The sequence below is a fragment of the Cinclus cinclus genome, chromosome 1 (assembly GCF_963662255.1).
Source record: "Cinclus cinclus chromosome 1, bCinCin1.1, whole genome shotgun sequence".
Taxonomy (NCBI): Eukaryota; Metazoa; Chordata; class Aves; order Passeriformes; family Cinclidae; genus Cinclus; species Cinclus cinclus.
Window position 1 is genome coordinate 130523112 of NC_085046.1, and position 24753 is coordinate 130547864.

The 24753-nt window shown below is 37.1% G+C and overlaps 1 protein-coding gene across 1 annotated transcript in view; it reads left to right on the plus strand.

Moving 5' to 3' along the window:
• The window catches only part of VPS13B (vacuolar protein sorting 13 homolog B), a 429974-nt gene that overhangs the window by 136360 nt on the left and 268861 nt on the right, over nt 1–24753 (plus strand). The window contains exons 18-19 of the mRNA XM_062490506.1: nt 931–1065; nt 1876–2049. Of these exons, the coding sequence (XP_062346490.1) occupies nt 931–1065; nt 1876–2049 (309 nt within the window). The remainder of the gene's footprint in view (nt 1–930; nt 1066–1875; nt 2050–24753) is intronic.

The following is a 24753-nucleotide window of genomic DNA, read 5'->3' on the forward strand; positions in this document are numbered from 1 at the left end:
ACAAGCTGCTTGCCAATTTTAACTGACAAATTCCAAGTCGCTTCTGCATGAGAGGAAAAAAAAGCCCATAAAAAAGGCAATTTCTGTTAGTTTTTCCTTTCATACTTCTTACAGGTGTTGAAACTATTTATTTCTAATCTGCTAGTGAATTTATGTGGTTTTTTTCTGATAGGCAATGCTGTACAGATTTGGAGGGCTGGCTTCCTCCACCTATATTCTGGGGCTGTTTTGGGGGGCTGCCCTCAAGCTCTGCCAACATATCTCAGTCCTGGCTTGTACAATCCCCTGCTGCTTCTGCTGCAGTTCTAGGCAGCTCTTCAGAAATGACTGCCAATAGCACTGCCTTCTTCCAAGTGCTGCAGTAGTTTTCTGGTGCTCACAAATGGGGGCTGACGAAAGACCACCAAAACTTATTTCCACTTGTGACCCAAGGCAAGGTTTGAACTCCAGTTTCCGCTCAAAATGGCAAGTGTGCCATTGGCCTTCTGTACTGCTCAGCTGCACGGATGTAATGCTTCACATAGCTACTGATTAAATGTTGTCTAAATAAAAGCTGAAAACACTTAGTCATTTTAAGATCCTGAAATTAAATGGTCGTAATAAAAACATGAAGGAGAATAGTTGACGTGGCACTTAGGAATTGAATACAAAAGTGTATCTATGTGTATATATGCATATTTGTTATTTTGTTTTCTAAGTGTTCTTGTGTGTTTTCCTCACAGTATCTGTATATATTTCATACATAACTGTTTGTATTAAAAAACTCATGTGCAGCATTCTTTCATTTAAAACCTGTGAATCCCAACAAAAATGCTGCAAGAACATCTAAGGTAGATAATTAAAATATAATTAAGTTTAAATGCCTTGGTGAAGGAATATAAAAATATTTAAATTCAACAGGCTAGTACATTTGCAGTTTTCTTTTATTAGGTGTGAAATCTAAGAATCCCCTGCCAACTCTTGAGGGCTCAATCCAGAATGTTGAATTGAAGTACTGCGGCACATCATTGGTCAAATGTGCCTCTGGGACCGTGGGATCAATAAAAATTTGTGCCAAAGCCCCAGGTATGTGCAGCTGGACCATGTAAAACTTTATTGCCTGTATAGGAGAATTGGCCTTGCTTTTTACAAGGGGAGTTACTGAAACAAGAATTTACTCATTGTTCCTATGAATCAGAGAGCGGTTTTTGTATTCTGTTTTGGGGGGGGGGGGGGTTTGTTGTTATTAAGTATGTCATGATGATCCAGTCTTGCCTCAGTCTAGTCAAATTTTACAGTGAATTAAAAAATAGTTTTTTTTTTCTGTTGAGACAAATATTAATCTAGAAATGAGAAAAAAAAGAAAATATTTTATCTAGCTTTATCTTTAGCATATTTTTATGTATTCTCTTGATTGTTTAATGGTTCATTTTCCATTAATGCTGCAGGTATGTATTTTGCTTGTAAAGGTTTTGAGGACTCTGTGATTTTTTTTTTTTTTTTTTTTTTTTTTTTTCCCTGAGGAGCATGTGGGAACCTACCAATGTCTATGATGTCTTAATGAATAAAAGCAGCTAAGGTCAAGAATGTTAAATACTGAGTGTCTTTAAATTGAGTTCATGGTAATGGGTAAATGGATTATTTTATAAAATTGGGAAGGAAATTTTAAAGATAATAATTTACTTTATTTCAAGTCCTCCTGGATGTCAAGGCATTTACAGGATAAACATTAATTGGTTGTTCAATAGTTTATCTGAGGCTGCTCTTTTTATTTGCTCTTTTAATTCTGTGTTGACAATGTCAATTAATAGATGTTCTCTTTTGACTAGTGAATGTTTGTCTTGAAAATTTATCTTGTTACACTAAAAGTGGTAAGGAATCAAATTTTTATTTTAGGTGATGGTGGAAAAGAGAAGCTGATTCCTTTAATTCAAGGCCCTTCTGACACCAGAGACTTACACAGCAGTAAATGGCTCAATGAGAGCAGAAAGCCAGAATCTCTCTTAGCTCCAGATTTGGTGGCCTTTACAATCCAAGTTCCACAGTATATGGACTACTGCCATAATTCTGGTAAGTACAAAACTCTTGTTAAGCTGGTATCACATTACATTTTTCCTATCCAATGTGATTTTCAAAAGAGGGGCTTGATACAAAATGTCAAAGTATCTTCTACACACGCTGCACGCATTATAACTTCAGCTCACTGTGAGAAAAAAGAACTAAAAGCTGCATTTTGATGTATGTGTTCTTCAATAAGGAGTGCTTCATTAACTTTGGTTGTCTTTTAAAATAATTATATGAAACTCTTGTAAACTTTTGGTGGGGTAAGGAGAAGAGGCAGGATCCATGTTGAAAACATTAGTTCTATTCCTCTTCCTGGTACTGGGTTGGCCTTCTTATACAGAAGCTGACATACTGAATTCTAAATGGTTCATATAAATTTGCAGCATAATTTATTATTAAGAATTTGTTTATAATAAAATTTGTTAACAATAAAAAATAATTTTAAAAATACTGCAGGGTGCACACTTGACCTCATCAAATTTGATGTTGTGGCTTTAAATGAGAAGTTAATATTTTTTGAGAGTTGTTTGGCTAAATTTAAGAGTGTTGTTGACTTTATGGGCATAAATACTTTTACCTGACATTCTTATGGTTTCTGTGGTCTTTAAATGAAAACATTGGTCTGTTTTAAGCAACACTTACAATTTTGAAATGTGTCTAATTTAAAATAACTCATGTAGTTTGTGAAATATACTTGGAACTAGATTTTGCTGTCAGTGTGGTGCTTCCTAAAAAAAATGCTTTCATGTTTTTCAAAGCTTATTCTATTGCCTTGCTAGGCATGGAATGAAATGTGGGGGGAAAAATCAATCCAAAATAAGCATCTAGGTTTAGGAAAGCAAAAGAATTACCTGACCCCAGTATTATGAAACGCGGAAGTGACTTGAACAGTTCACGTGTGCATTTTTCTCAATTTTTTTTCCAGTATAATGATCCTTGAATGTCATTAATCTGAAAAGCAACAGTGTATTTATTCCTAACATTGCAATTTTTATGTGCCTATATAAGCAACATTTGATTCTTATGAAGAGTAAATATTTGAAAGCGTTGTGCACTCCAGCAGTTGTTAGGTTATTTTTTCAGTAATTGTTCTTCTATGTTTTCTTAGGGAGCATCATGTCAAAAATGTTTGCATCAGTGTTTTTATAACAGTTGTCTTCAGTTCCTGCTCCTGAAGCATTGCCAAAAAACAGTTCATGATTCAGTAATACGTGAATTACTCAGATTCATTTTTAAACAGAAGCTAAAAATCTGTTGCACCTGTTGACTCAAATACCTTTTAAATGGTCATAACAACAATATTTATTACTACGACTAATTGTCACATTTCTCGCCTTTTTTGAGAATTTTTTGGTTTAATTTTCTAATTATTGTCTTAGTCTATTCATTATATTGTAAAGGCTCTGTGGATACCTGTACTGTGCACTTATTTGTTACAAGTCATAAGGATCACATACATTTTTGCCCGTCAGTGTTACAGATGGTTGAGTTAGATGACTGGGAGTCCTTGGTGGGTTGTGACAGGAGGTGCTTATGTGAATTAAGGCACTGACAAATGAAGTGCTGGCCAGACTCATGTTCAGGGATTTTAGATACAAAACATTTTTTGTAGTAGTCAATTGTCTGTGGTACGTGTTTTGTAGATGAATAGATATACATTAAAAATGTTAAGATTTTAGAGTTGAAAATGTACCGGACACTTCACCTACCCCGTCAGTGTCTCAGGAAAGCTGTAGAGATTCCATGTGCACGATGGCAGTCACTAACCTGCATGTCCAGGATCTGGCTCTGCTCCTCTAGATCTGTAAGGTGGCACCTGTGAGGAGTGTAAAATGAGAGGAGTGTAAAATGTGAGGAGTGTAAAATGAGAAAAAAAAAAGCTGACTGATTTGCTGAAGCTTTGGTCTCAATCAACAGGAAGAATGGCATACTGCAAATGATTGCAGTTTTTCTTAACATAAATTAAACCAGGAGTAGTTAACATTTCAGTTGTCTCAGGTTCTATACAAAGGATCAGAAAGCAAGAGCCTTTGCTTTCAAATACTTGCTGAAGAAACTGGGGCAATTTAATACAGGAGATATGGCTATCATTTTCATTATGACTGTGAAAATTACATGTAGGGAAAACATGAAGTGGTCTGAGGGCATAAAAATGCATTTGCTGTCAGTTGCAGTCTCTTCTGGGAGTTTAAAAAGCTATTCTGGATAATTTCACAAAAACTCATCCCTTGGGAGTAAAAGGGTTTTTTAAAGCTGTACTACTGGAGGTGATTATGCAGTACTGAAGTTTGCTGTTTATTAAATTTTTCCTAATAATGTTGCATATAATGTTCTGTAAGGAGGAGTTTGAACTAATTAATTCATTAAATTGAATATAAAACAACTTGATCAAAAATCAAAGCAGCTGTTTGGATGTAAAATGCTAACAAGGAGCTTGTACATATGGCATGAGATTCTTGAATAAATCAGGGCATATTTACCCAGAGAACAGGCAGGGGATTGTTCTCCTCCTCTCCTTGTTGCATCAGCAACTCTCTACTGTCTTGTATCACTTGAATCATATGATCCAGGCTGATCAGGATGGTTTTGCAGCTTCCTTTTACTGCTTGTCTGTATGTGGCTCTGCAAAGTTTGAGGATGTATTTACAATCTGAGGGATAGTGCATTTGACACTATCTTCCTTTTCGCTCTTTCACTTGTGCTGTTGAGAGACAGAGGTAAAAGAATATGGTTCTAGCAGTACCATACTGCATTGAATACAACCATCAAAGAAAAAAGCTCTAAACTGTACTTTCAAAAAGGGCAGCATTTAGAGCATGTGATGTGTAGCATGTACAATGCATAAACAAGTATAAAACAAGTGCATATACTTATGATTACCATCAGGACTGTTTTACTGTTTGATGCGTAAAGTGTCACTATCACATGGAAAACTGATCCACTTATGGTAAAGGAAGTATTTAGGGGCAAAGAATGTAAATATGATTTTGTTTAGTCCTTAAATACAAGTCTGTATGCTGTGATTTTAATTTTGGATACTTGGATTTTATGAAAAACTGCCCCGGGTATCTGTACGCATGGTTGTAAAAATCAGTGAATATGCTCCTCAGTCTTTAAATTGCAGAATATAAAATAAGTACAAGAGAGGAGATTATTCCATTACCCCAGGGCTTGGGAAGGTCTTCTTACTCTTTCTCTGAAATAACCCAGGCTTTATTAACCCTGGGAGCAAGCTGCAGACCTTGTTTGTTTCACCTGGCCTTTGAGAGAAGAGGGAGATTTCAAAATGAATGCTGGTGTTAGTGGTTAATTATGAACAGCTGTCGAATAGATGAGGTGAGCTGATTAGGCTCTGTTTGGTTTGCCATGTTGAATAATTGGGATTGCGTGCACAGCCAGTGTATGGACAGCTTTATTACAAATAAATCAAGAGGAACAAAAATAAAAAATACAATTAATAAAGTTTTCTCTGAGATCAGCTTAAATATTCAATAATGCAGCAGTGAAATAAGGGAGTAAACAAAAGTACTTGTGTTAATATCATGCTCATATGTCTTAAATTTATACACTCAGTGGAGCAAAGAGTGGAAAGGTTTCTGTAATTTGTCGTAGCTGCATGAAGGTTGAAGAGCAAACATTCAGACTTATAAAGTTGGTACTTCTTGTTTAAGTGATGTTTCTCAAACTTCCAGAATGTTTAGAATTTTTTTCCTATATCAGCATTTTGATTTAGATAAGATCACTCTATTCACCCCCTTCCCATGCCAAAAGGACAAAATAACTGAAGAAATAATACCTTCAAGTAGAAAAAATAGAAGTTGTACCAGCAGGAGCATAAACTCTCTGATATTTTTCTGTTAGAACCTAAGAGAAAGGAGGTGAGACAATAGAGGTATGTTTGGTATTATGCATATATACCTACATATGTACCCCAACTTCCCCTTTTTTACAGTTAAGAAAGCATGCCATTGATATATTTTTTAATTTCATTTTGACTGTTTGCACTAGAGTATATTACTCCGAATTTTGAAGCTGGAACAATTGCATTTTTGAAGTTCTCATCTAATTTAACTGAGTCCTTGTGGTATTAAGTAAATAACTAAAAAAATCCTAGTAAAAGAGAATTCGTAGTCGTAATTTGAAGTATTTTGGAAAGATTTAACACAATGAATGAATAAAAATGGTTAGTGTATTGGAGTAATTAAAGACAATTCACATTTGTGGTTTGGACATAAATGTGTAAAAATTATACCCATCTATCTTATTACATTTCCTTTTCTCTCCCTGAGGATTTCACTATGTACTTTATCTGTAATTGTTGCCAGTTTTCTATCAAGTTCCCACTGGGCTTTTGGTGCAAAAAATCTTATCCTCTCGATGACAGAGCTTGCCTGAATGATTTCATGCTCTTAGCATTTTTGTTCACGGGAATTAGGGGGAGAATGTAACTGCAGCTGAACATAGCATCTATTTTTGTAATTTTGAAGTTTAGAATCTGTTATTGGAACTAAATGAAGAGATGCAGGTGTTCTCCAGTTCAAGTCCTTTGGGATTTTTTGATGGTAGATGCTTGAAAAGAAAATGCATGTGTTTCCAGAGTCAAACAGCAGCTGTGGACAAGGATTTATGTTTTTCTCAGAACTTTGGGATTTCAAAATGTTACATTTAATCACATGCACAGAAAGGAGAGCAAATGTTAAAGATGTTACATATAAAACTAGGAGACTGATCTTTTTACCATACCAACTAGCTGTGGGAATAGAGGAACAAAGTGATCTTTAATCTTAATATGCACAATTTCAAAGGATTATGATAGTTGCCAGGACTCTGCTGTTTTGAGAACTGTGCTCAGGCAACACACAGCATTTATATTTTCTTAATTGCTTTAAAAATCTGGTTTATTCTTATATTTTCACTTGGAAAAATATGAATGTTAATAGTATGAGTTACTGAATACACAGTATTCATGTAGGCTTATTTTGGAGGGTGGATTTAAATTTGGTAATTATACATTTTTAGAAAATGTTTTCTGGCAACGTCCTGTAATTTTCAAAATTTGATTTAAAATAGCAGTTCAACTGCCTGAACTGCAAAACTATATTTGGAAGTTTGCTTTCTGTCAGAATTTGTGGGCAAAACTATTTTGTAGTCATGCAATTTTTCTCTCCCTTTCTCTCTGGTGATTTTACAATTAGTTGACTGTAGCATACAAAATGTCTGACATCTTATGTTTAGTTGAAATTCAGGCAAGGGCAGCAGATGATGGTAGTGCTGAGCAATTCAGGGAGAACAGTGTGGGGAGGAGCAGGTTGGTAACATTGGTAAATGCCAAGTTAGTTAATACCAAGGAAGAGGAAGTAAAAGCCTATTTACCATTCCCCAGTTTGTGTGTACTCCATCCTCTGCCATTACCCTCACAACCTCAGCATGTTGTGTACTACAACCATGTTAAATACCAAATGTTTTTCCGGGCTTGAATCACCACTGCATCCTACAAAGATCCAGCACTTAGTACTTTCTTGAGAGAAGTAAACTTGTCCTCAAGTGCAGTCTGTTCTGCTGCTGCAGTTGTAGATCCCATGCCCATAGGAGTAGCAGCAGGGAGGGACATACTACACTTATGCTAACTAGATTAAGACTGCTTCCAGTGAGTTGCAGAAATCTGGCAAGTTCCAGTAAGTTCTGATTATAGAAAGGTAATTGCACAGTGCAGGAATAAGACAGCTTGTTCAACTTTCCCACAAATAATTCTGCAAATCCTCTTGGGGGTGAGGTGTTTTCATCTCTCTGCTTATGTTGTGGTCAGTTTCTCTCAGTATGCCATAAATCCTTCAGCAATACATGTGTTCTAGGATTCTGAGTTTGTGACTAAACAGGATTCTGAGTTTTGTAAAATCTTACTTTAAAAATTGATATTTAAAAAAAGAAAACAAAAAGAAAAAAGCCTACACTGTCATGCAAGTTGTTAGGAAGTCGGCCTCTATATTTGAGTTCCCTGAACGAAACTTCCCTGTGGAAGTCGAGTAATATCTTTAGTTGAAGAAGCACTTTTGCCTTTTTTCCAGATTTTTTTTCCTAATACAGTCACTTAAGATTAAGAGCTTGGGCAAAATAGGAACAAAGTACAGTGAAGATGGGGACTCAACTCCAAATGGCAGGAGCCTTAGATGTTGCATTGGGAAATATGTGACTGAGGGAACTGCAAAGCCTGCATCTCACCTGGATTTATAACTTTTTTTTGGTAAACTCATTGTCTGACTTTCTTTTCTTTTAACTTGGGATAACAGTGTTCTGCCTGGAGGTAATGTAGTTGATCTTGTAGTTTTTGGGATAGGACTTTCAGCTTCAGTACTGGCAATTAAAGATTTGAGCTCTTGAATGGTGGGTAGCAAGAGGTTTTAAAGTACATAAAGGAAATCCCTCCACCTTCTCTTTAAACAGCTCATAACCTAGAAAATTCTGTAAAAGTAACTAAAAGAAAATTGTTGAAAAGCCTTTTCTTTTTTAAACTTTTAACTCATTAAATGTGTAGAAGTTAGGGAATGGCAGATACGAGATTATTTCTGCTACCTTTACTTTGTGTGTGTGTGTGTGTGTGTGTGTGCATGTGTGTTCCACTGGATTTGTGTTCACTTTAAAATCTGGAAATATCAAAGCTTTCCATATGGCCACCAAAGTCATATTTAACACTTCTGTTATTGAAAAAAAGAATCTACATGTGGGTTCAAATGATAATTTCTATTTTCATAATGGTAGAAGCTGATGTATCTGTGCTTCCTTTCTTTCTGAAAATGTATTTACCTTTCCCACTTATGGCATCTGGAAAAGCATTATTCAGCAAGGTGACTAGATACTTATTGTTGGTTTGGAGCATTTTGAAAATGTGACAGGGTATAGGCTCTCAGCAATGAGACAGCTGACTCATAGCTTTGGACATTGAAATCTGTTTTTAATTGAGAAATATATATGTTGGCCAGCATATTGGGATAGTTCCCTCCCATTTTAAAAAAATGCCATGGGATCTTTTAACTTCCATTTGGACACTTCCCAGACATGGGCATAAGGGACTATAAGTTTATTTTCAAATAGTGTTTAAACTATTTCCAGGTTTTATAATTGACTTGTAGTGCTCTCACTGCCTCTTTAGTGATGTAAATTATTTATATAAGATGGCTACTTTTTTATAATGAAATGCTAAATAGATATGACTAAAAATCAATAGACTCTTGGTGGTAAACATTTTGACTAGGTCAACTTTTGATTTTTAATAACAAGTTATTAAATAACATCATAGCACATTTGATAAAAACTGTGCTAAATGAAGAATCTCATTTTTAATGCAGAAACTATAATATATATATAAATGTATGCATTGATCCTAATCTAAATGTTTTTCAGTAGTTTTCATGGTTCAGCTCTGTAGCAGTTTAAAAAAAAAGCTAAAGGTCGCTCCCAAGATTCCAGTGTTCTGGCTATAAGAGAAATGTACTAATAGTCTCATTTTTCTGATTTAGGATGCAGTCAGAGTGAATATTCAACCACATTGTCCCTTTCTATCTAAACATTACTGTTCAGAAGTTCTCACAGAGATCCTTTCCTATGATGTTATGAATAGCCAGTAATAGTCAGCAATTGAAGTTGGGCCATTAACAAGTGACTGAAGAGCTGGTTTTATGTAGAAAGCAATAGTTCACAGTCAGTATTAGATAAAGCAGACTAGAATTTTAATCGAATTTTATTTTTTAAAATTCACCTAGATAACCTCTGTGATGACTCCCAGTCTAGGACAGATTCCTGCCGCTGACCAAACTAAAGAAATTTTGAGCAGACAGATGACCTTTAAGGTGTACAACTTTGGAAAATTTTAAATTAGTTCTGTTTTTTTCATGTGCTGTGAAGCTTCTCAAGGTCAGTCTCTATTGTTATCAGAAATCTGTAAACTGTATAAAAATCAGTACTGCAGGAACTATTATTCACTTGTAACCTTTAGACCATTTAATCATTCCTGTGCTGTATGAGCCAATTTCATTTCACCTGTGCACTCAAATAGAACTAGTATGTTCAAGATATTTAATATGTACTTGTGTGAGGTAGCAGAAGTACTTAAAATTCGTATCAGGAAAACATTGCACTGTGTAACTTTTCAGTTCTAGTTAACAGCTAAAATTAGCTTACCTATATTATGTGAGCCATTAATATTGAGTATCTCTATATAACAGGCTTTAAGTACAGCAAATTCAAACACAAATGTGGTATATTTGAGGTTATCCTGACATTCTCAATATCACATGGAATGCTAAATCTATTTGAGAAATGCAGTGATAGGATTAGAGTGGATATATAGTTTAGTTAAATAGCTAAATATTTTTAATTCTTAATTTTAATCTGATTTATGCTCTTCAGTAGAGGGAAAGGCATTTTTAAAAGGGAAAAAAAATCCATTTGTTTTTCAGAAGTCATGTCTGAAAGGGAAAATTCTAGCTGTTGCCCTGGTCTTGCAACCAGTTCAGTTAAGATGAACATATGCTGGAGCAAAGTAATTTGCTGCCCTGACTTCTGAGTTTCCATCCAAACACATTTGTGCTGCACTTACAGCATAGCATATCAATGCATGCTCTGGCTTTCTGAAGTGTTTCCCTAATTTCTGATGTATTTTCAAGGTGAAGTAGACAGATCTGGGAAAAAAAAGAAAAAGGTGATTTTTTTCTCCCCCAGGAGATTTAGAAAACTGTGTATTTGCAGAATAGCAAATGATTTTGGAGTTCTACTTCCTGAGTTTATGAGAACATTCCATGGTTATGCAATGAATGGGTACTCTGACAATATGAATGTAAGGGATGGGGAGCTCCAAACATTTCAGCTTACAGTAAGAGTTTGCCTGCATCTACCAACTCTTACACATTTAGCCTGGGTTCACCACCTGTCTCTGTAGAGCTTCTGGGACTGCTTGTCAGGGGTTTGTGCCAACCTGAAGAAGTATCTTTGGCTATGCAGCCTCCTGTCCAGGTATCTTGGAAAAATAGACCACTGCCTTTGGGAAGGTGGACTTGAAAGGAGTCAGACTGACTAGAGTTTGAACCATGTCTTTTTGAATTTTAGTGTTTATAACTGTCATGCCAGTGGAAGAAAAGACTATGTTCTAATAATATGATGAAAACAATAAATGAAAATAAAGTTTATTCTGATATCTGACATTAATCTTCAAATTAATAATCTGAATAAACAGGTGGCTGAATGCCTCTTCTCATCTCCTGATGCCCTCAAAAGTACCTATGCTTGTTTTGTTCTTGGAATAAAAATAATTCAATCCTAAACAATTATTGTGTAAATACAGTATTAAGTATAATATTAGAACTGGCTTGGCTATCATTGGAATTTTACCCCTTAAAGTAGGAAAAATAATGGAAATTTTGTAAATATAAAAAGTACTTAGAAAAATAAGAGAAGATATGGTTGAATATAAAAATTATTAAATACAGTATCTGGCTCAACTCAGCATTAGTGAGCAGGGCTGCAGAGCACATATGATGATAGATCATCACTTTTAGATGGTATTCTTTTCTCTTTTGTATGTCCATGGCATAGATGTAATCAGTCAGATGTCTAGCTAATGTAAAAGTTAATAAAGCACATCTTTTATGCTTTGGGCTTTGCATGAATTATGTGTGCAGTGCATTTCTTATTTTCAGTGTAACTATGTTCAAGTTTGCATACGTATTCAATAAAAATAAATTAATGAAATGAGAATATTAATTCTCTTCTGTACTTTTGAGCTCTGCTATGTCTCTGCTTTCATAAGAGAAAAATAATTCACTATTGAGAAAATCTTTTCAGGTTATGACCTGAAGATTTTTACAAGAAAATGAAATGTGTTCAAACTATCTTTATAGTATTTGAAAGATGTGTTAGCCCAAGCCCTGGATTAATATTTTTCAGACAGTAAAATTATTGCGTAACACTTCTTGCGTATGTGTTTCATAATAAACTTATTATTCAATGATAAGCTTAAAATGAACCTTTCATGTTAAGAGTGTGGTTTTAAACCAACTTTTGGAAAATCTTGCAGATAGAATGTAATTTAATGAAAACAGGTGTGTATTTTCAAGGGCACATATCAGACCTTTAAGCAGTTGCATGTCTGAACTAATAAAATGAAACTTTAATGCAAGTTGCAGTCAGTTGATTAAATTCTTTTTAATTAGAAAATGAAATCATTAGAGCATATTTATATTTTTCCAAACAGGAGTAATAAAATATAATAATCATAATATTAATTATGTTCAGTGTGAAGACTTCTATAATAATTTGAATGCAATAACACTTTTTTTTCTTCACTGGTAACATAAGCAAAGTATAAGCCTGTGAAAAGGATGACTTAGCACAACTGTTGAAGCACTTTGACTGAAACATCTTTATCAAGTTAATACAAGAAGCAGTCATGCCCTACTTGAATTACTCATTTATAATGGCTGAGCAGCAGCCTGGATGTGGACTTTGAAATCCTGGGAAAATAAGATGCATGCATGCATCCAAATGTCTAGAGTCTTTAAAGCAGCTGTAAAATGTTTAAGTGAGATGTCAGTTACTAGCTGTTGTCTACATTTTTAGTCTGAAGGGAGGTGTGATCATTTGATTGCTAACCAAGTTTAGTATTATTATAGTCACTGCGTCCTCAGTTCAAAACTTTTTTCTAGAGCCATTGGAACTGAAGAATCAGAATATTTGTCTGCTTTTTTGCACATTTTTATTTCACAGATTATTCCAACTTTTTTTGAAGATCTTATTTTCTTTTTTAAAATACATACATTTTTCTCTGGCTTTTATTGTGCTTGTAATGAGGAAATAATAATCCCAAAGATTTGTAAAATATCAAAATAAAGCACGTGTGGGTTGCAATTCCAAAAATGCTACCTTTGTGCTCAGTAAGGGCACAAAAATATAATAGCTTGTAAAAACAATAGATTAAAAGGATTTCTGCCTCTTTGCACTGTTGGGATGTTGCTGTTTGCACAGTCTTTTGCAGCTGATGGCATTGCAAGGTTCCTTGTCTTCACAGCTTGATTTCATGTTTTCTTTGGAAAGACAGACATTTAGGAAATTAACTGTTCAACTTTAATTGTTCTGCAAATTCTTGCACAATTCCAATGGGTGTGCATCCCATTATACTTGAAACAGAGATATTTCATTAGAAGTGCCAGATGTTTCTCTAGTATTCTCACACTTCCCAAGTCACTCGTGTAGAAGTAAACAGGTTTTTTACTGCAGGAATTGTACAAGTTCCTATGACAAGAAGTGAGCGAGAGCATGAACATCTAGTTCTATATGTTGGAACATCTGTAAGGCAGTGTGAACTTTGTGTTGCACTTTGGAGACAGACAATAAAGTCTATGTTGTATCTATCCAGGGATATTCATAATCATCTCACAGCAGCCAGTGAGGCTTCAAGGGTACTTAATTAAGGATCATTCAGGAACTGGTCAAGTAGTTTTTTTTCCTTCTTTCTGTTACAAGTAGAATTGAGATGACTTGTGCTTTGTTTCCTGGAAAAATCACTACCTCAAAATCATGATGGAAGGAGAATCTCTTTTCTACACAATGGCAGCAAATGAGGCCCTCAGCTCAGAGATCATGCCTTCCTTCCTGGTACTGGGAAAACAGGTGAAAATAATCCACCTTAAAGCTAGAAATAGGATGGTTAAAAGTCTTCACTCATATTTTTTCCAAGACAGCCCTTGTAGAATTATTTTGTATAACTCTTATGAAAGAGCTTTAAACTAGATTTGAAGGAGGAAAGAAATAAACCAGGCTTTCTACAGATAAACCTGGGGGCAGTATGCCACTGTCTGAGGGATGCTGTGGTAGCAAGGTCGTTTGGTCTGCCTCCTCGGTGTAGGTCAGGGGTGGAAATCCATGCAGCAGCAAAGACTGGAGGGTTATTGAATTTTTAGAAACCATGGAAATACCTGAGAATGGTTACATAGGAATTAGGGCTTGTGGTCCCCTGTTATAGTTTGGGTTTGGCAATTGTAATATATTTACCTTTTGTTGTGAAATAGAATTAGAAGTAAAGCAGGCCTAAAACTTAAAAGGGAATAAAGAAAAACTTTATTAACAACACAAAGAAAAATAATAATAAATTCAGAGCAGATCTTCAGACCACTTCCTTCTTCCTCTTTTTCATATCTTAACAACATACAGGGACATTTCAGTCAATTCCTTACTTAAATAATCTTTTCAGTTCACTGTAGGGAGAGGAGATTCTTCTTGTTTAGCTATAAGGATCTTTTTCAAGAGAGGAAATCGCCAGTTCTCTCTTGACTCCACTTGTTCATGATTAACAGCTGCCCAGGATCTGCCATCATGAATTTCCTCCCACTTCACAGCCTTCCCAGAGCTGAGTTGCTGGCCATGTTAAAAGTCATGGGGTATTACTTTTAAGGATGAGCTACTCAAAGGCAAAAGTTCTCTTCAGCATACTTCTTTTTCTGTTCATACTTCATTCCCTGGAACAGAGATCCCCCTCTTTTCCTTGGGGCAAAGGATTCTTCAAACCCTTTACATCTTGCTCCACTCCCAATGTCTCTCTTTTTTTTCATGGTTTAAAGGAATTTTTTTGTGAAGTACAGTCCACCCCTATAACTTAAAAAAAGGTATTTCAGCCAACCTTCATGACATCTCCTCATTCTTCTTCCATTTAGAAACTTACACTAAAGTCATTGAAGTAAAAGCTATCTTTTCTGTTCTTTTCCCTCTTATCCAAGGAAAGATGGAAAGTCTGTAAGTCTTATGTGAGCATTGGAAAAGTTAAAATCTCACACCCAGAAGTTGCAGGGGCTGTGCCAGGCCATGCTGGAGGGGCAGGACGAAAACTGCAAAGTGCATCCAGAGCAGAGATGGGTGCCAAGGCCGTGTGTCCATGGCTTTCCTCCGGTTCCAGCCGCCCCCAGCTCCAGCCGCAGCCCGGGGGTTCTCCCTCTGCCCTGCCCAGCACACAAAGCCCTGGGGGCTCTCCCGAACCGGGCCCGGCTGCCTCCCCCCAGCCCGTGAGGGCGGCAGGGCAGGGCCCCCCGAGCCACGGGAACACCTGGGGAGGGCGAGGATCCCAGCAATGGGCTCTGCTTCTCCTCTTGGCCACTGGGGCCCCTGGTTAAAGCAGCCTTCAGAGCCCAACTTTGCCTGGCCTGGGCCGCATTGGAAGCAGGCCCGGGCCAGGTCAATATACTTCGTAAAAGGCTGGAAATGCAAGAGAGCTTTCCCGGGCTTTACTTGCTTCAAACATGATTCATGGAGCGAACCGACTTTTCCAATTGATTTCTCAGACTGTCAACAACTAAACCAGCCTCCCATCAATTCACAGAGGAAGTTCTCATGGAGAAAAACTTCCTAGTGTGCCCTCTCAGGGTAAAACCAGCACATCCCCAAAAGGCAGAAATGAGTAGCCAGCTGAAGTGCATTTACACCAAAGCATTCAGCATGGGCATCAAGCAGGAGCAGCTGGAAGCCATTGTGCAGCAGGGAAACTATGACATACCTACCATCATGGAAACATGGTGGAATGACTTGCACAGTTGCAGTGCTGCAATGGATTGCCATAAACTCTTCACAAAGGATAGGCAAGGAAGGAGAAATATTGGAATAGCTCTGGATGTTGGGGAGTGTCTTGACTGTTTAGAACTCAATGATGGTGACAGTAGGGGAAGTGTTTATTTTAAGGGTCAGAGAGAAGGACAACAAGGTTTTGGTTGGAGTCTGCTGTACACCTCCCAAACAGAATGAAGAGGCAGATGAAGTATTCTGTTAGCTGCTGGGAGAAAGCTCACAATTGCTGGCTCTTGTTCTTATGGGGTACTTTAGCTTACCAGATGCCTGCTGAAAATGCAATACATTGGAGAGGAAACAGCCTAGGAAGTTCCTGGAATGTGGAAGTTAACTTCTTGACACAGCTAATGAGCAAGCAAACTATGAAAGGCACAAGCTGGACCTGCTGTTTGTGAGCATGGATGGGCTGGTGGGTGATGTGGTGGTTGGAGGCATTTTGGCCCCGTAATCATGAAATGACAGAATTTTTGGTTCTTGAAGAAGTATGGGGCGGGGGGGAGCAGCAGATCTGCTACACTGGACTTCCAAGAGCACACTTGGCCTGCTTAGGAGACTGGTTTAAAGAATTCCTTGGGAGGCAGTTTTGAGGTACAAAGGAGTTCAGGAAGGCTGAACATAATTTAAAAATGAAATCTTAAAGGTATAGCAGGCTGTACCCATGTGCTGAGAAAGATGAGCTGATGGAGAAATGTCTGACATGGCTGAACAGAAAGCTTTGGCTGGAAGGCAGGAAAAAAGAGGAGGTCATGGCCTTTGGAAGAAGGGTTGGAAAACTTACAAGGACTGCAAAGGATGCTGTGAGGTAATGAAGGGAGAAAATTAGAAGGGCCAAACACCTATTAGAATTTAATCTGGCTACTGCTGTGAAAGACAATGAAAAATGTTTCTGTAAATACATCAGCAACAAAATCAGTTATTAAATACAGGGGCAAACATGGTGGCAAAAGATGAGGAAGAAGCCGGGGTACTTAATGTCTTAATGCCTTAAGTCTTTAATGACAAGACCAGTTGTTCTTTGGGTACCCAGCCCCCAATCTGGAAGACAGAGTTGGGAGCAGAATGAAGGCTCCATAATCCAAGGAGAAATGGTCAATGACTTCCCATACAATTTAGACATACACGAGTCTGTGGAGCTAGATGGGGTCCATCCAAGGGTGCTGGGGGAGCTAGCAGAAGAGCTCGCTGAGCAATCTTCAGTCATTTCCTTGTGGTCCTGTCTGACTGGGGAGGTCCCAAGTGACTGGGAATTGGCAGTAGTGACCCCCATCTATAAGAAGGACCAGAAGGAGGATTTGGGGAACTGCAGGCCTGTCAGCCTGACCTTTGTGTTGGGCAATGTTATGCAGCAGATCATCTTGAGTGTCATCATATGGCACATGCAGAATAACATGAGGGATCAGGTCCAGCCAGTGTGAGATTAGGAGAGGCAGGTCCTGCCTGTCCAGCCCAATCTCCTTTAGTGACAATGACCTGCCTAATGGATGAGAGAAAAGCTGTGAATGTTGTGCATTAGGAAAGCCTTTGATACCATTTCTCACAGCACACTTGTGGAGAAACTGTTTTTTCATGGTGTGGATGGGCGTATTCTTTACTAGGTGGGAAGCTGGCTGGTTGACTAGGCCCTGGTGGTGGTGAATGAAACTAAATCCATTTGGTAACCAATCACTAGTGGGGGTCCCCAGGGCTTAGTGTTGGGGCCAGTCCTGTTTCATATCTTTATCCATTATCTGGGCAAGGGAATAGAGTGCACCTTCAGTCAGTTTGCAGAGGACATCAAGTCAGGTGCAAGTGCTCGTCTGCTGGATGGTGGGAAGGGCTGCAGAGGCACGTGGACAGGCTGGATTGATGGGCTGAAACCAACAGTATGAGGTCAGACAAGGCGAAATGGCAGGTCCTGTCACAACACCACCATGCAGTGCTACAGACTTGGGCAGAGTGGTTGGAAAGCAGCTGTGTGGGAAAGGACCTGGGGGTACTGGTGAACAGTGGCTGGATGTAGCTAGTGTGTACCCAGGTTGCCAAGAAGGCCAGTAGCATCTTGACCTGTGTTAGGAATAGTGTGGCCAGCAGGAGCAGGGCAGGGATTGTCCCCCCTGTACTGGGCACTGGTGAGGCTGCACCTCAAATGCTGTGTCCACTTCTGGGGCCCTTAATTTAGGAAGGACATTGAGGAGCTGGAGCAAGTCCAGAGAAGGGCAATGAAGCTGGTGAAGAGTCTAGAGGGTAAGTCATAGCGGATGGAGCAGCTGGGGTTGTTAAGCCTGGAGAAGAGGAGGCTCAGGGGAAACCTTAATTTTCTCAACAACTGCCTGAAAGGAGTTTGTAGCTGAGTGGGGGCTGGTCTCTTCTCACAACTAACAAGCAATAGGAAAAGAGAAAATGGCTTCAAGTTGTGCTAGAGGACATTTAAATTGCTTATTAGGAAAAATTTATTCATTGGAAAGGTGATCAGGCATTGGAATAGGCTGCCAGGGAAGTGGTTGCATCACTGTCCCTGACAGCATTTAAAAGACATCTAGATGTGGTATTTAGGGTCATGGTTTAGTGGTGGACTTGGCAGTGCCAGGATGATGGTTGGACTCTGACCTTAAAAGCCTTTTCCAATATAAACAATTCTATGATTCTATATAACCAGGGAGGAAAATATCTTACACTCTTGTGTAAAGTGGAGTATTTTGGATTGGATGGGTTTGCATTGATGTTTTCCACTGAGTTCTCTATTAGGCTGCTGCAAGAGCATGATGGAGAGATGTTTGCTGTAAGAATGCATGAACCCTTATAGCCTTCACTGTGGTTTGGCTCTATTTGGATTTAGCTGCCACAGTTTTTCACCCCTTCCCAAATGGGAGCTGCTCAGCTAGCTACAGTAAGGGATTTCTCTATTTTGAGATGTGAATTAAATAAGTTGCTCCAGAACAGTTGTTCTTAAGAGCATAGAAATTGGTAATTAAGAAGCATAGTTGTACAAAAGTAGTATGAGGTAATGCTGAGGGAACAAGATGTTTTTCATTCGTTTTCTGTGAGGTCCCCCCATAGTGAAACACTTGCAAATGAATGCTGCTTCTATATTGGGAGCCTGTACAACTCAGACTCAGTACAGCAGCATTTTGGACCTGACTTTGAGGAAATAAAGCAACATCTGATTTTCTACATTGTGTACCAACGTGGGGCAAAGCAAAGTTCTTCCACTTCTGGGTAGTAGAGGTACTTCTGCATGTTCCTTTTCCTTAATTCTCTGCTAAGGGTGGCTCTTGGCTCATAGATAGCAGCCAGCATAGAGGACTGCTGTTTGTGTACTCCTGAGCCTTGGACCCAGTCTCTGTGGATGGTTGACTGGGGTTCACAGCTCACAGGGCTATGATTCTCACCAGCATTGGAACATTAGAAGCGTTTCTAGGATTGCTGCTTCAGAGAAATAAAAACAGTATAGTAAATAATAATAATAATAAATTTAAAAAGCAAACTAGTAAAAATGTGAAACTAACTAAGCTTACAGTCCTACTTCCATTTTTTTCAGAGAACTTTGTTTTCTTAAGAGACAAAGTCCTTTTCTTATCCTTCATTTCCTGAATTAGAATGCCACAATAAAAATTGGGAAGGACCAGGGTCAGTTTCTCAATTAGAGTTGGGAAAAGTGGGAATATATATGTACCAGACAGCTGGTATAACTCTCCTAAACGTTTTCATGTTCAGCTATACATGTATGTAAGTATTAGGAGAGAACAAATTACCTATTCTCATTGCATCTGTGAATAAGATAATCTGAGTATTGTTGAGATTTGGGAGGAAAGCTTAGAAAAATGATGGTGTAGTCCATGGGACAGTGTGTGATGTAGCCCTATAAATATATTGTAGAGCTGAAACTTAAGAGAAAATATAAATCTTTTTAGCTCTAGGTGTTATTGTTTCCCAGAGGATAACTAGTGGAACAGGAAGACAATTTCTTTAATTCCTTTATCTATAAGTCAGTCCCTTTAGAAAATCTCCAGTTGGTTCTTCATACCCCAGGAAGAACACTAGCCAAACACTTGTTTTTTGACAAATTCTACCTATTTGCTGTCAGGGCAATGTGATTGACATTTTTTAAGGGAAATGCAGGCAAACTCTCCTTAATGCATGTGGGATAGAAAATACAGTGTGTGTGTGTGTATGTGTATAAATATCTACATAGAGGTACAGATATAGATTTTAGTGTATATGTGTAGTGAATTTTTCCTGTTACTTTCCAGTAATTTTTCTGCCTAAGATAGGATAATAAATTATCTTATAATTTCATAGGTTTTCCTTACTTCTTTAAGGAACTCCACCTGGCCTTGTCCTGTCATGACTATTTGACATGTGCAGCACTTTTAAATGAACTTTGCATGCCAAATTATCTTTTACATAATATATATTTTAGTTTATATTAACCAGTATCAATACTATCAACACAAATCTGGAGAAAATCACTACTTTTGGCATTATATGGCTTCTTTATTGAATTCTTCCAGTGTCTTTATAAATTAAATTATCTTACAAACAGATAGGCTGTGCCTAAGAAAGCACATTTTCCCACTAGAAATTCTTAACAAAAGCTATGTCAAAGCTATATAACAAAAGCTATGACATAACAAAAGTTATGTCAATTTGAAATATGTCCAAGGCAGCTAGCATTGCTGCTTTTAGTAATTTCAGAATAGCATTACACCTACTTAGAGCAGCAGAATGTGCCTTGAATGTCAGTGTGCCAATGCAAATAATATTCAGAATTTCTACAATGTTTCTTTTGTGAAGTGCAGTTTAATATTTACTTGCTGATAGCGTCCATAATTACTGTTATGCTTTGGATCAAGGAAAAGATAAAATAGTCTAAATTACAAAGCATCCAATAGCTTGAATTTTCTGCCCAAGGAATAACAAAAAGTAGTAGACTGAAGTTCAAATTTATATGGTGAATAAGTTTGAGTAGTTTTCTGTGCCATTAGTGGAACAAATTAAACTTTTGCTGCTTGAGTGCATATACCTAAACAGTGTAGTGTGGGAGGATTATCAGCCAGTTAGTCTTATTGGTTTGTTGGCAGTAGAGCAGATTTAAACAAAATTTTCCCATGGCAGAGGTACTGTATCAGTGATCCCAGAAGTTTTCCTAAGAAATTTATGAAGTGGTATGAAAGTAAATTACTGAAGAGCCATCAAAGCAAGTATGTTATTAATTGACAATTTATTGACTTCATCCTTACTGCTAGTTAAAAGAAAAAAAAAAGGATTAGGATTCCCAGTACACTTTGAAAGCTGCGTGAGGTCTTTTGTACGACATTTCAGTTAACCTGTAATTAATTAACTTAATTAAACAGATATTAGTAAAAGAGTAAAAGCACGCTTATTCTGATGGATCTATAAAAATAGTCATACGATCAATGTAAATAAGTAATGGAAAGTGTGAATCTAGGTCTGGTTAGGGCAGAGTGCAACACCAATTATCTTTGATCTTCTGAGAAACTTAGTCCTTACTCAAGGACATTTCTCATAAACATCACTGTCTAATTGCTAAAGTTCTGCTGGGTATTTACCCTTCAGCTTATGGTCAAAATATGCTTTTTATTATACTGGACAATTTTTCTATGCCTAGCTTCAATACACTTAATTCTAACAGATTGATTTTGATTGATTTTTAATTACTTGATTTTGTCATTTATTGTTTTACCTATATTAAAAGAGTAGGATAGATATTGCAATAGAATCTCTGTTTATTCTAATTTCTTCTATTAACTTGCTGCTTCTGGCCAATTATTTAACTTCTCTGTGCATAATTTCATCTGCAAAAATATGTATTACCATCCATGTGAAATGCTGTGGGAAATGCCATAAGAATATTTTCACACTTTTAGTTGGAAGGTATTATGTGAAGACTGGAATTTTGTAGTGATAGTAGTTAGGTATTAGTGAGCATGCTGTAGATCTTGTAAACATCTGATATTTGAAATAGGAATTTAATTCCTACTAATATTATGTGGAAGTGGAGGTCTCCTTAAACTTAAAATAAAAATCTAAAGTTGTTCTTACCAGATCATTCATGCACAGTTTAAATTGATAGCTTTTTAACATGCCACTCTTAATTAAGACATTTAGATTTAATGACAGGAATATTTTTCCTGTTACTAATAATCCCTAAAGCCTTCTGCATGTAAAACACATGAATTCTCCCATTTTCTACCTCTTTCTGACACCTGTGAACTTTTTCTGTTGCTTTCAGTGGCTGATAAATTGTTTACCAGGTAGAAAGGAGAATGCTTGACTTTGACTCACAGTTTAATTTCTTGAGAAAATGCCATTCTGTAGAGTGTGTCTACAATATAAGCTATTACAGAATGTTTTTCTTTGCTATCAGGTATTTTGGCCAATTTACCCATGAAAGCAGTCTCCTGGAAATCTGCTTAATCAGTAATACTGTTTTGAAAACAAACATTTTGTAAAGATGTGTCCTTTTTCATTAACAGCTGCAAACATTATAAATAAATCTAAGTATTTTTTTTTTCACTCACTCATGATATACTTCCCTTCTTTAATATTGTCAGTTTTACCTACTTTGTTCATGGTACTTCAACTTTGATCTGGGCTAATTGCCATTAAATTCACACTGCTCACTGACTTGGCAAGCCAGAGCAAGTTAATGCTATTCATCGTCAGGAGACCAGTTACTTTCTTCTGTCCCCTCTAGGCATGTGCTTGTTTGTTTAACTGCAAAATGATTTGAGCAGTTTTACATATGCTGCTCATACATTTTCCATATGAAAGTCAATAGCACAGCAGAATTCCACAACGGAAGGTTTTGAAGTATGTTTATTGCTTAAGACATAGGTATAGTTAAAGATTGGTTGTTTTTTTTTTTTTTTTTTTTTTCCCTTGCTGCTTCAGATGCTGTTTCTGTCCTGCAGTGAGATTTCACAGGAGGTGAAATTTGGAGTTTGTCCTTGGGTCAAGGAAGGATTTTTGTCTGTTTGGTGTTTCTTTACTTTTCAGGATACAGATTGCTTTTGCCTGCTAAAACTGTTTAAATACATTTAAATGAGACAAAACCAGGCTTTTTTCTAGGTCTGTTTTCCTCCTCTTCAGGTGTCAGAGGCTGTCTGATCTTGGGAGAGGAAAAGACAGGATCTCCCAAGTCAAAGTCTGTCTTGGACTTGCTTGTTGTCTTTGCTGGACTGATGTGATAACTTCAGGGTACTGCTTAATTTACCAGTGTTAATGCTGATAGGAAGGAATTAGTTTATTAAATAAGCATATTTATTAATTTTAAACATTTAAAATATTAAATTTATATTTTAAACATTGAACAGTTCTGGTGAAGCAAGTATATTGTATAAACTTTGTATCTGTGAACTTGGATTTTTTTGTGGAAAAGGTGGAGAGTTGCATTCAGTAGAAAATGAGACAATGGTTATTTTTAAACCCATAGTCCAATACCACCCTCAAGAATCATCTATTGACCAGTAGTACTTCCTCTTCCCCAGTGAATGCAGTGAATTGAGGCAAGGTGTAACACCTAACACATTAATAAAACGATAAGAATAAATAAAAAGCATGAAGTAGGTTTTTATAATATGTGGTGTTAAATTGACTCCATTTGAGACTGATGAAAAACTTGTTCAGCAGCATTATTACTAAATCCTCCTGAAGGCAGGTTGGGAGATAATAATAGTAGTTCAAGCCTTTGCTGGCATGTTTCTTGAATCTTTCATAACTTTTTGACCTTCATTAATAATAAGTTTTCTGCACCATGTAAAAAATTTTTTTGATACAATCACCTCTGTTTAAAAAAGAAAGGGGGAAGTACATTTGAAAATTCAGAAAATATTTTTGATTGCAGAAGAAAATGCAGCAATGCTGCTTACTGCTCCCCTCCCATTCAAATTGAAATTTCTGATTTGATCAAAATTATTTGAGGTTTTTTTTTAATGAGTGCCTGTTTGAGTTATTTTCATTTTGTTTTGGTTGCTTATTGTTCATTATTTCCAGTTACTGGTATACCATCTAGTGTTCCTAGTGTTTTTCAGTGTCTGCCTTAAGTCTGCAAAATTAATGTTACTGAAATATTCTTTGAATTTTAATCTGCTTAGACTGCAATAAATGCTTACATCATTGTGTAAAACAATTGAAATGTCTACTGAAAAGTTTAATGAATTTTGATAATGAAGATAAATTATCTTTATTTCTTCATGTCAAATATAAATAATTAATAAAAAATGGAAAGGGAAAAAATGTAATCACTGGTGCGATAGGAAAAATTAAGTGTAAAACTGAATTTGCCATAGGGCCAAACAAAAGCAATTGGACACTTCTCAATTGGGAAGTACTGAAAAGCAACAGCGTTGCTGGGATCTGCATCCAGCTGCAGTGCCATCCTTCTCTGTTTGTGGGATAAATGTGAGGGTTTGGTACCTGGTCCACTTTTGTTTTCTGGATAGCAACAATCTTAAGAATCAGTTTTAACAGAAATGCTTCATGGTGCTGTCATTGTTCAAACAAGTTCACACTGGAACAGATTGCCTGTCAAATGCAGGATGACAATCAGAGCAGAGCTCAGCCAGCTGCCAGAAGCAGTGGAGCCAACTGTGGAAGCATCAACCTCGCCTGCACCGACTCGTTCTCTTCCTTACATCCCACACTTGCAAGAAAAAAATGATGCTCACAACAGTTCTGTCAGGTGGATACACTGGAAATTGTGGTGTGAGAGCATGAATAGTAGCCTTAATGTTTAAAGATTTCAAACTACTGTGCAGATGTTGTGTTCAGGATTGTTTTGGGTCCTTAGGGCCCTTCATCTCATTTTGGAATAATGTAGTGTAAAAGCTTGTTTGTTTGGTTTGGTTTTGTGATACAGTTTTCCCATAAGACTCATATTAATGTTCAGGAAGCAAGATTTAAATAAGAGACTGTTTCTTGTTTTAGTAAAGTTTGAATTCTTTTCTCTAGAAGAATAAAATGTGGGACAGCTAAATACAGTAAAAAAAAATGAAATAAGCTGTCCAAGCTGAACTCACTGGACCACCCAGGTCTTGGACCACCCAAGGGACCAACAACAAGCAATTGCCTGAAGGAGGTGGCCTTTTACTGGAGGTCGAACACGTTGCA